Below are 12709 nucleotides of genomic sequence, written 5' to 3'. Positions count from 1 at the left end.
CAGTTGCTCTAGCTTATTCTCTTTGTTTCACAATGTTGTGATTCATGCCTGGATGGTATCCAGAGTTCCCACTTATAAGGGAGCCCAAAATAATGAGCAAAAGCTGTTTCAGGGGTTCTTGACTGAAGTGGTTGGGTTCATTCAAACAGTTCTGTTTCAGGGCTCCAAGCAGGTCTGTGCTGAGCACTCAGGGAGAGATAACTCTGTTGCTTCATGAAACTCCCACAGCTGAAAAGGCTTCTGCACCCCAGGACAGACTGGACCTGATGTTGTAACCCCCCAGAGAGTTAGGCAGGACACATCTGTTTCACTTTTCATGGACATACCCTGAAGAAATCACCATGTCATAGAATTTGAGAATTTCAATATCAAACAATAACTCAAAACCACTTATATTTAATTCTGTCAAAGTGTGGGAGGCTAGAAAATTAGTAAAGAAAGCCTTTAAATGTTTTCAATACAGTAATTACCGCTAAACCTTGCCTGTAAAATATACATTGCTAAGGTCAACTGACAGCTTTAGTCACAAACCTTACTGAGCCTTTTCCCAAAATCATATCAAATTTCAGACTTCTCAGTGAGAACAACTGAACTTTGCCTGATACCTAGGTTTTGGCACATCTACTGAAGAGATACTTAGAAGACATTTTTATTTAGATGCAAATAATCACTCTTTCAAGAGAAAAGGTAACAACTATAATCATTAATGTTGCTAAAGTACAGAAGGGGCTGGAGTTACACTGGGGAGCAGTCTGACCCACCATCTTCCATCTTTAAATTAATTACATGAGGAAATTTTCCATTTTTATATTTTACTTTTACAGGTCATTAAATACCAGTGTAATTGCTGCTCTGTTTCCTTTCTGGGACATGAATTCTAATTAATAGTATTGTAGTAAGTTAATATAAGATGGTAATGACTTGAGAATAGCTTAACTGTTGTCATTATAGAGCACCTGCAGATGTTCAGCCAATTGGCTCATTCATTATCTGACCATTCTCATGTATCCATACACTGTGAAAACATCCCCTGCAGGAAGGACAGTGAAGTATTTCCAGCATTACTACTGGAAAAACTTGGCTTTTTCCAAGAGTGAAATGTCTAAGGGGAAAGGAGGAGTTGGGGCTACATAGTAGAAGGTTTTTATGACATCACTGACATTTTAGGAAATTGAACTATCTCTAAATGTCTGTAACCAGAACATCCTGTCCTATACTGCCTTCCACCTGTGAGTATTATAATTGTTTAAATTCAGCCTCACATTGGAAATGCCCACAAGCTCTGTGTAAGTTAAGACTGGACTGATTCTCCGTAATTTCAAGCAAATTTGCATGTGGACATGATTGAGAATTACCAGATGGCACTATTTTTGCACCACTTAGTGGTGCTTATCTAGATATAAACAATTGTTTCTGGAGACCTAAAAGGGGGAAAATTGACAAATATACTTTAAAATCTCAATCCCTATCATCAAGAAACCTCTTTTTTTTAAGGTGTTACAGCAGTGTAAGGGTATTTGAACTACTGGCCTGCCATTTTTTCCAGCATTTGCCTTCCTAAAGATTGGCATTTTCTTTTGAAGGTCTGTATACCTTCACACATAGCCTGGAATGAAAAAAGTCGATAAAAATGAAGGACATAAGCTTCATGTAAATAAAATACTATTTCCAATACGGAAGTCAGGAAGTGGAGGCAAACAGAATGAAGTGACTTTCCACAGTCACTTCAGTTAGAAACAACATAAGTAGCAAGCTAGAATCAAAGAAAAAAATGGAGGTATGGAGCTTGTCTCATGCAGCATTCCACTCCCTGCAGGGACACCTTCAAAGGGATAGCATGTTGCTCAGAGGCTTGTCCAGTCAAGCAAGGTTGACTGGTCTCCAAGGATGGAGACCCTTCCCCTTCCCTGGACAACGTGTCCCCATGCTGCATACCCCCACTGTGAATTTTTGTCTCTGTATCAAGCCACTGTTTCTCACTGCAGTGTGTGACTGATGCCACTGTGTGCCTGCCACTGTGCACCTCTGGGAAGAGCCTGGCTCCATCTCCTCACCCCTTCTAGCTGCAAGCAGCAAGCAGATCTCCCTGAGTTTCCTCCAGGCTTAACAAAGTCCCTTCATCTCACCATGCACTCAAATTGTTTCCATTCAGAAGCAAGTGTGCTTTTATTCTTGGCTAGAGATTTACAGGTTTGCCTGTCCTTGTTTCCACATCAGGGTTGGTAGCTTTTCAGGACTGGCATTCAAGACTGTACTCTGCTTTCCTAAATTAGAGACTCTGTGTGCTGGTAGCAAGCCAGCAGGAGATGTTTCCTTTTTGGTGGGTGACAGTGCCAATCAATCTACAAGGAGTACCAGGCATCTGTGTGAACGTGTGGCTCCTGGCAAGTGTAGGTCCTGGGGCTCCTTCATTCCCAAATGCCGTCTTTCCCAAAATGCTGCAGGCCCCAACTCTTTTCTCTGCTTGGAAACTTGCCTGCAGTTAGTGCTGCCTGAGCTGCCTCGGTCATAAGGACTGAAATAGATGTAACCTTGTTTCCAAAGCATGCTGCAGTTACGTAAAGCTTAAAAGGACTGTTCATCTCTTTGTGAAAGGCAATGGGAGTTCTTTACAATTTATTCAGGTTCTCGCTCTGCAAGTTAAAACTTACAATGTTAATAGAGGCTCTACCCTGACAGCCTTTAAATGAGAAGGAGGACAGATGACCTTTGTGGCATCTGCTCTAGGTTTCTGCAGCACAAGAAACATTACAGCACCATTTTTGGGAGAGAAGAGACGAATTTCTGGCAAAGGAGCACAACTGAGTGAAACAAGCTGCATATGCCTTGCAACATCCTTTCCTCAGTAGCAGAGATCTGATTTTGCTCTCAGATTTATTAAAATACAGTAAAGTAACAGCAGAATCTCACAAAGAATGGACCCTTAATTCACAGTAAGATAAATGTGCCCTTTATTCTGCTTCAATATAGATCATCCTTATCTATATATTTGACATCCAGGTTCACTAAGTCCAGGGACCATTGTGCAGCAGAACTATAAAAGGACATTCATTCTGATTTAGTTTTGTAATTAATCTGAGGCTCTTGGATCTAATTCAAGGCCATCTCAGTGTCTAACTTTTTAGAAGAGTTGTTCCTATTTTATACCAGCATGTGTTAAAGAAAATATTGGCCTCTTTTCCTGGAGCTGGACTTGTGCAATGCTTACATGTAAAAATAATCCCACTGAGACCCCCCTAGCTGCTTTGATTGCAAAAAGCCAAATGTTCCCATCTACAGCAAGAAAAGGAGCAAAGGGCTCTGCAGACTGGAAGAAAGGACAAGACAAAAAACACAGATGAGATGGGAAAGAGCTTTGCCCCATATTCCTGGTAAGTTTGCAGATTTCTTCCATATTTACACTGCAGTTTGAAATCTGTTCAGAAAAGCCAGCCAGCAGCCAGCCAGCCCTGGAAAAATAATTTTTTCTTTAACAACCAGCATGTTTTTTAGTCAAAGTTAATGTTTCTTGCAGCAATGTCACCAGCACATAGGTGCAGCTGGAATTACCCACTGCAGCACAGAGCAGCAGCAAAGCAGCTCTGGCAGGCAGGATTTTTAAGGGGAGGGCTACCACTCCTTGGAAAAATGAGCAAAAGCAAACCGGTGCCACTGCCATGATGGACTCCAAGAGCCCTCTGGCTGGAACAGGGCCCTTGAGTCCTTGTGCCAGGCTCCAGGTCTGTGAGGAGGTGAAGCTGAAGTGTGCTGAGCAGCTGCACTACAGACTGCGTGCCCTGGCCTTTCCTTTCTTGCTGCTGGGAAGTCTCAGGTTTGCAGCATGCACAGGCTCCATAACACTCATGCTATCACAAACCTCTTCTCACTCCAGGAAAGTGCTTTGGGTTTATGTCAGTATGCAGAGCATTTCAGATAGCTTCTCCTTTCTACAAAAGTAGAAAGGTAGGAGGCATTTCACCAAGACGAGCAGGAACTAGCACAGAAGCAGAGAAATTACTCCTCACAGTTTCACAGGTGCTAAAGTCTGACTAGCTTTTGGCTGACAGCTAGGGAAAAAATGAGAGAGATCTGCTTTCTTTGCCCCCTTTTGCTCTCAGGAAAGATTTTGAAAGAGCTAACTTCAATAAGACCAGAAAATGGGAGAAAAGAGACAAGGGAAGTAGAAGAGAGATGACCCCAAAGTGAGCTGTTCACTCTCTCCTCTGTGATTCATTCCAACTCACCCACTTGACCTGCACACAACTCCTTCCAGAAAGGGTGGGGGGGTGGGGGGTGGGTGAAAAATATCTTTTAGGGATATTAACATGGTGCAAATAATGCCAAGGGTGTGGGTTCGATTCCCATATGGGCAGTTCACTCAAGAGTGGGACTCAATGATCCTTGTGGGTCTCTCCCAACTACAAATATCCTGTGCTTCTGTGATTTTTCTCTGAATAGTGAATGCTCAGTCATCTACAGTTTCCTCCCTCACTGTGAGAGAGATTGCACTCCAGAACGGAAACAGGACACTGTCATGCCAGTGATGGTGAATAGGGGAAGTTATCAGCTACTGAAACAAATGGTGTAAAAAAACCCGAACAAACAAACAATCAAAACCCAACAACAACAATAAAAAAGAGAGAATCTGACAGATCAGACATAAACACAAGAGTCATTATTTCTCTGGGAAAAACTACCTGTGTTCTGTCTGCTATCTCAGTAATGTCTGAACTATCTCAAAAGCAAAGGAGTGTTAGTATGCAACCAAGAAAAGAAGTAAGAACAAAACAGTGAAGTTTTGTGTGACTGAAATTGGAAACTCAGACTTCTGTGCAAACACAAAGTACTGACAAGTCCTTTGCAACTACCCTGTTTTTGCCATCAGCCCCTTAGTGTGCTCTGTCCTGTGTCACCAGTACCTAGCTGGCCATGAAGGGTGTCAGGCTCACTGCCAGCCAGAGGACCTCCACTGTACTGGCCTTTGCAGAATTGGCTGGTGCTGGAATGCATAAAAGTGGAACTACTTTCCTTTTTTCATTTAAAAAATAACCCTCCCTTTTCTGCATCTGAAAAGAGAAAAAGGTAAAATAAAGTCTGGATCATAAGGATAACAAATTGTCGGCTCCAGTGAATTATTGCTATCATTAATGTCCTTATTTTTACTTAATGATGCATCTCAAAGAAACTACTAAGTGTTCACATTACTTTCTGTTAGTGCACATTAGCGCATGGTAGAAGGTAGGGAAAATCTAACCAGTCTTCCTTAAATTTAGAATTTGGAAAACCTTGCAATACTCTGAGCTTCTGTATTCAAGTTGTAACATTTATTGTTCCTTACTATATTTTGCTCCATCTTAATACAGTTCTGCAGCAGTCAGCAAAGAGTCTATTCTGAGTTCTTCCCAGTTACAAATTTTCCAAAGGAAATTCATTTTCCAGGGTCATTTTAAATATATATTATATTCCAAGCTGTTAGCAGACACTTTTCTTTGAACTGGTTTCAATCTTTGTTCTCCAGCAGCCAACCCACTTGCAAAGAGTATTTCCAAGGCTTGTTATTCACATGCAAGATCCCGGCAACACTACAGAACTCAGTGAAGATGTGAATGGTATGGAATCACTTCCCCAGCAGACTGATCCTGCCTCCATAAACTTGCCATTAAAGGTAATTACCTACATCCCCCACCTAGAAGTCTGTACACAGAGGGAGCACTAACTTTGAAGGCTCTCCATTTTATTCTCTGGGACTATTTGAGCAATTCCTATTTGCAGCAACACTGAAGTGGCTATGGAAAGATATGCACATAGCTTAAGTAATTGATCAAGAAATAAGACTACTTTTTTTTCATTCTCCAGTCAATACTCAGACGTCTCTAGGTATGAAAATACAGTTAACCCTTAGGATTTAGAATTGTACTGCAGATGCTGCATGTACACATGCCACAGATACAGCTAAAAATGCTTTAGCTGCTGGACCACAATGTCATATTAAGCACATGTCAATTCTTGAACCACTGCTCAACCCTCAGACAGGCCGTTTGTTTTTCTAACTATGATAACTAACTATGGGTAGTGAGTGATCCAAGAAGAGAGCAGCAAGCACTGCATCCTAGCAGTGAGAAAAGCTAAACCCATTCATTCCATGGCTGAATCTGTCCCTTTCTGCTATCAGCCAAGGGTGACAGATGAAACATTGTGTTAACCTGATGTAATTAAAAGATAGACCTAGCAGGAGACAGTACAAGCAACAGCTGTCAAAACATAATTCAGGCACAACATTTAAGCATCTCTTATCAGTGTTTATTCATTCATAGGTTGGACTAATAGAGAAGAGCCTGAGAACAGCTGCAAATGCATGTCTGTACTTGGGAAGACAAGCGGTCCTTGCAGGTTTCTCACGGAGCTGTGCAGCACTGGTGCTGATTGTTAACACACCAGCTCAGTACTTTGTATCTAAGACTAGCTCTAGACAGTGTTTTATATTTGCAGTGTTACACATCACAGAAGTGGATCCCAATGATTCTTTGCTCAGCAGTCCTGTTTCTCCACCTCAGTGATAACCAATGGACTTCACTCAGCAGAAGTTGTCCCTTTGGATATCTTCAGCTTAGACCATTTCTGGCTGGTCTACAGTGCTGCCTTTGTAGTTAAATACAAATACTACAAATGAGGAGGATTTGGCTAGATTTTACTCTTTGTAGCAGGGATGGTCAGGAAAACCACTGCCCTGTCTTACAGTGGTGGCTTGGGTGACTACTTGGCTGCCTTCAATTGGCAGCAGCATTCATCCCAGTTCTTCAAGCTCAGTTTCTTAAGGAGAACTGTAGGATTCAATCCAAATTGAAAATGAGTCTTCCACACTTCAGTCTGAGGAACAAATTCTAGTGTCTGAGCCATTTCTCTGGCTCCAGTCACAGGGAACGTTTCCAAGTACCCTACACAGCCCAATACGTGCTCCCCTTGCAGACCACACGTGACTCAGCAACACAGGTTTGCCATCCCTGTTACATTTCCACTCTGTCACAAAGAGGCCAAAAGTTACCCTTAGATGGATGAAGCTAAATGTCATACTAAACTATAGAAATACATTCAAAGAAATTTCTAAAACTTCTTCTTTATGAAATGCTGTTAAGGCAAGGTCTGAATTACTGCATCCATTTTTGATAGCCCACTTGAAGTAAGAGATCTAGAGAACAGCAGGTTATGATCAAAGGAATGGGGGAGATTTAATCTGGAAAGGAGAAGGCAGAGGGAAAACTGTAAGCTTCATGTACATAAATGCTACTGTAAAGCAGGGAACTCTTCCCAATGCCTGTTGCAATAGAACAGAATTAATGGCTTTGATTGCACAAGGGAGAAGTGAATTTGACGTAATGAAAGCTTTCTAGTGGGAAGGTTAGTTTAGCACTCAATGACTGCATGTGGAAAATGTGGAATCTCCATCTGTGGAGGTTTTTAAGAAGAGATTGGACAATTATCTGGTCAGAACAGTTAAGGGGAGTGGATTCAAGAAGCTCTCACAGCATCTATTTATCCTATATTTACAGTCCTAGAAAAGATTTTTTGTGGCAACTGTCTGGTTCAGACTCCTGCTGGCAGGGAAGACATTCAAGAAAAGTGATGGGTAAAATGCCTCAAAATGGATGTTTCTACATTTACATACTACTGTGATGACTGAAACTCCCCAAACTTTAGTGTGTTAACCCACCAAAACAGTGTTTTTTTTTGTTTCAAAATGTGTGGGGCCGTAAGTGGAAGAAGTTATAGATGTTAGGCATCATGAAACCTCAATCCTAGAAGCTCCTGAGTGGTTCCCCTTTTGATTTTATGATCACAGTAAGGTTTAGATACACACACATAAATATGAAATAGAAGTAATTAATTATGTGCTTTTATAACACAAAAACTTAATTTGAGCACACAGGATGCACTCATAATGATCTCATTTCCACAAGCCTCACTCATGCAGGCAATCCCCTGCAACCTGAAGGTACAGAACCCATGAAGAAACAGCACTGCTCATCAAAACAAGAGTCAGGACTATGAGATTTGCAAGGCTAAGGCGCCAGCTTGTACCAGTGAGCTACTAGTCTAGCATGACATCCTTGTAACTACTGGCTGCTGGAAAAAGAAAGGTTTTATCTGGAATGAAAATCAGAGATTAGGCAAAATTTATTTTGCTGCTGCCAATGAAATCACTAACACAGAAGGCCAGATTTTAAAAAAGAACATGTGTCAATATGCGGATATGCACGTGTTATCTTTTAAGGCTGGGTGTTCCCCACTGCTCTATGTAATTTAAAGATCTGCTGCCATCAATAACTTGTGTCTCCAGTCTTGTGCTCCATTGTTACATCTTACTGTTCTTATTTTCAAGGATGCTTTCACATTTTTAAATATATTTTTGTAAGGGAAATCCCTGCCGTACTTTTCCGGTAGGGCTTTGTTTTCTTCCGAACTTTTGACCTAACTATAAATGGATTTTAGGTTACAATATTTAATACATGTATCAAGACAAGGTCTCATCTGAAAATTCTTCATCATTCCTTTCCCACACCTCCTTCCCTAAGCTTCATACTACATTTTGGGATTTAAATTTTTTTACCTGACATTACAAAGTGAGTCACTCTTTGGAAAGTCTTCCTGCAGCGAAAAAGGAGTTTCAGTGATAGTCTGACATGCCTTCACAAAGCACAGTCCAAAAGCATCTCTGTTTTATGACTCCCATTTGCCCATGCAACACACAGTTCAATACACATCATATGCTCAGCAAGGGGTCTTCTGGTGTCAAAGTATAATTCCCACTGTGGGCATGAAATGAAATTAGCAGGTGGCAAGAAGTTAAAAGCAAATGAGAGATTCTTGATGGTACAATACGTGGTTAAGCTGCAAAACATTTTAGCAGGAATAGGTGTAAAAGTGTGTGCATATTCAAAATTGGAAAACTGACAATGAAAATCTGTCAAGGACTCCTGAATAAAAAGTTACCACCATTGTCTTTAGGGAGTACCTGAGCCACAAATTCCTGGATTTTGGGGGAGCATTCTGTGGAGGGATCACTACAGGCTTGCTGTGTTCTTATATTCCCCTCCAGGCTTCCCCAGCTGGCTCTCACCAGTAACAGGATAATGATTAAATGAACCTTTCTTCTGCCTTTGGGCAGCTCTTTTTCCTACACAGAAATGCTTGTAGGTGATAGAAGGTGGACTCTGCCCTATTTGTTCCCATTTCATGTACTCAGACTAGTCTCAGCTGCAAAGTGGACAATATAATGCAGACCCCAGCAAATCCCAGGTACGGAGCACAGGATCTGCTCCTTGCCAAGAGCGCAGCCTCTCACGTGCTTGCAGCACAGAGACACATGTGGCTCGGAATATTCCACAGTGCATCCAGCCAGCCTCAAGGGCAATGGCTGTGCTGAGTGGCTCATGGAATCATAGAACCTTAGCTTTGGGGTTGGGTTGGAATGCACCTTAAAGGTCAGCTAGTTCCAACCCTCCTCTCCTCACTTTGGGGTTGGAACTATGCAATAGTGTGCATGGGGAGGCCTTGGAGCAGCAAGGACACACATTGCAGCAGGACATTGCACTGCACATTGCAGTGGGAGGTATCTTGGCAGGGAACACTGCTCAGGAAAGACATACAGCAGTCAAAGGCATGCTCCCAGCTGTAGCCTAGCACGTGTCCCCACCTTATATCAACATACATACAGCAGTCAAAGGCATGCTCCCAGCTGTAGCCTAGCACGTGTCCCCACCTTATCATATCAACAGTTTGACTGTTCTGAAATCCTTTAGGTCCAGAATCTGTGTCACAGTTTCTCCTGAAAGTAATGCAGGCATACATAATTCGTGTAATCACATCTTAAGCATGATATACTTTCAAAAAACACTCAATAAACAAACAAAAGTCCACCCCCTTGTAATAGAAATTGTCCTACTGTTAAAGCTGAGGCTTTTAAAATCTGTAGTCCTGGGTATTTTGCCCTTGTTCTAGAAGTACTGTGATTCCTACTGACATCAGCCAGCCACATCCCTTAATTCAAAGTCATGCACAGACCATACATGGTGGGTAGAAAGAACCAAGAGAAGGAAACCACCAAATCATTCCTTCAGTGAGCTGCAATGGGCCTGCTTCACACAGTGTAACTATAGACAGACAGACAGGTCTCTCCAGACCTGTTTAAAACAAGTACAGAGATTAAATAGCTGTGAACCCTGCTGCCTACCCTTTTCTTTTTGCTCTCCTGCCTTCTCTCTTATACAACACTGTGGAACAAAAAGCACACCCAAAGAAAACGTCACTTAGACCAAGAGTCAGACATTGGAGAGTTGAAAGTGAAGCTCCCAAACTCACAAGAAAACACCTACCAGAGCTCTCTTCAAGAGGGCTATTGGGATGATGACTTTTGCCTTAGCCAATAATGAAGGAAAAACTACCACTATCAAAGTTACAAGTAGCCCAGTCCTGAGATGAGGGACAACCTGATCCCCATCAGTGGGTCTGTGCTGCATCACTTCCTCAGATCAGCAGTGGAGAGCAAGCACCCACTCCATGAGCATCTGATGGCTCTTACTAGAGAATATATATGAGCCCCAAATTAATAACTCAAGAGATGGAAGTCAGTGAAAACAGTTAATGCAAGCCTCCATGATGTAAGTTGCCTTTATTACACTAGGGGAATTAATTAGTCATATTATTTTGAGGATACTGTATTGGGTTGTGTTCAGCCTCAGAGCTCTAAGCCCTCATCAAAATATGCTATTTGGAAAAAACAATTTCAAACTATTTCCTAAAGAACAAACTCTTATTTGTGTATATTTGCCCAAACAGATTTAAAATTAATTCCCAAGTCTTTGCAAACTTCACACAATTCATCAATTTCTCATGATCAGTCTGGGGAGGTGCAGAGGAGGCTCATGGTACTTTCATGTTTTCTCATTAAAAAACACCCATTGGTACATTAATAAGACAAGAGCATCTCAGCAGGAGATGCAGCTATGTGACATTTCAAGCCTTTTGAAGAAAATGCACAGAAAGGAAATGAACCCCAGCAGCTACAGCCAGCAAGACAACAAGTAAATGAGCTTTTCGTGTGGAGAACAAAGAGACAGGGTGCTAGGAATGGATGAAGTGAAGATACAACAGAAGAGGGGAGATCATTCTGCCTGAGAGCCTCATTAGTATCAACAGACTGGAAAGAATAAAAGACTTCAGAGGTCAAGCTGTCCTGATGTGTCCATCTCACTTAGGCTAGGATAAAAGACACTAAAAAACCACTGTTTCGTTCATTCCTGTGTATCACACCCACTACTGAGCCCCACTCTCAAAGGGCTAAACAAACTGTTTACATTTATTGAGTGTATGTATTACATGCTGTTTATTTTTAAAGTTTGAGCTTCAGAGTAGCCCTGGAGGGTAAGACAAAGATGGAGTAAACCCTGTCTCATGGCAGGATTCTAGAAACCAGTATTCCTTGAATTTTTTTTATCTCGATTTTTTTGCAGACATGCCGCTCTATTTTGGCCTACCCATCTACATGTAATTATCCTTCCCTTCTTTTAAACAAACTTTGTCTGAAACCACACAAACCATGCCCACACAGCTATCAGCAGTAAATCCTCCCCTTTGATGTCACTGCCATATTGACCAGCACTTCCCCACTGGGAGCAGCTGTTAAGCCCCACCAGACTGTGAGAGTGAAAAGCAACTGCAAATATTGGCTACAATTCTAGATACTGACTCACCTGCTCTAGAGCATGAGCAGCTGCTGGCAGTAAAAGCAAATAAATGCATGCTTTCCAGAAATATTTCCTAGTAGTGAAAAATTGTTTTTAAAACATAGATTCAGCTCTTCAAGACTGCCTTCTTATAAACCCCCCGGTTTGAGAAATACAAGTTTAGTGTGTACCTGGGCGAATGCATTCCCCACCTTGCTGAACCTCCTTCACCTTTATTCAAAGGGTATCTCCCTCCAGCAGACAGAAAGCAGAAGCATTTTATGTATTCAATTCAATAGTTTTCACTTATTCCCATGTGCTTGGCAGCCATCCTTCTAAGTAGCCTCAATATTTTGTTAACATTCTGGATTTATCAATCCCATTTTACAGTTTGTTGAACTTAATCTCTAACCCTTCTCTTTGGCCAAAAAATTCAATTTTTACAGTCAAAGGTAGAGAAACATCTTAATGTCTCGTATTTTCCACCATATGCCCCTAGGCCTTTTAGATATATTTGTATATTTTTGGTATATAACTTTTTTGAGTAGTGTCCATAAAACACATCATATTCTTGTGTTTGTTTGTTGTTTTTTTTTAAACCTTGCGTTCCTTCCATGTAGGAATAAAATACTCTCAGAGATTGCCACATAACCAAAGCTTCCAATTTTTTGTATTGTTTGGGAAACTCAAGAAACCAGATAGTTCCTGTTTTAGCTGCCTTAGAAATACTGAAGTACAATAGTACAACATACATTTCCAAAATATTCTCCTTCTGATGTAAAAACATCCACATTTAGTTTCTAACAAGGGACATGCTTGCATGCCTTGGTCAAATTGCCTTCATATTTTTTTAAAAGTTAAAAAAATGCTTCAATTAATGTTAAAAAGGCTTCAGTACTACAGTCTTACAAAAATACCTCAATAAACACATTTCAATATATAAAAGAGGATACATTGTTTTTCGAACAAAGGAAATCAGAAAGTGAAATTGCTGAAACTTGCCATAAAAA

General features: G+C 41.2%; 1 protein-coding gene and 1 long non-coding RNA gene across 4 annotated transcripts in view; one reads left to right on the top strand and one right to left on the bottom strand.

Moving 5' to 3' along the window:
- LOC111926876 (uncharacterized) overlaps positions 1–12709 on the bottom strand; it is a 53730-nt gene that overhangs the window by 18057 nt on the left and 22964 nt on the right. The gene's annotated exons all lie outside the window — the stretch shown is intronic.
- LOC147654900 (uncharacterized) overlaps positions 3143–12709 on the top strand; it is a 30538-nt gene continuing 20971 nt past the window's right edge. For 2 of the 3 annotated variants that reach the window (XR_015283373.1, XM_086877814.1), the window contains exons 1-2: positions 3143–3371; positions 5501–5644. Coding sequence is in view for 1 of the 3 variants with exons in the window: in XM_086877814.1 (XP_086733940.1) it covers positions 5543–5644 (102 nt within the window). In the remaining 2 variants the exon portion in view is untranslated. The remainder of the gene's footprint in view (positions 3372–5500; positions 5645–12709) is intronic. The other variant, XM_086877813.1, reaches the window with a different exon arrangement.

Source organism: Cyanistes caeruleus, chromosome 2 (genome assembly GCF_971803275.1).
Source record: "Cyanistes caeruleus chromosome 2, bCyaCae1.hap1.1, whole genome shotgun sequence".
In the NCBI taxonomy this organism is placed as follows: domain Eukaryota; kingdom Metazoa; phylum Chordata; class Aves; order Passeriformes; family Paridae; genus Cyanistes; species Cyanistes caeruleus.
The sequence above is the reverse complement of the archived record's forward strand: the minus strand, read 5'-3'. Positions and strand labels throughout refer to the sequence as shown.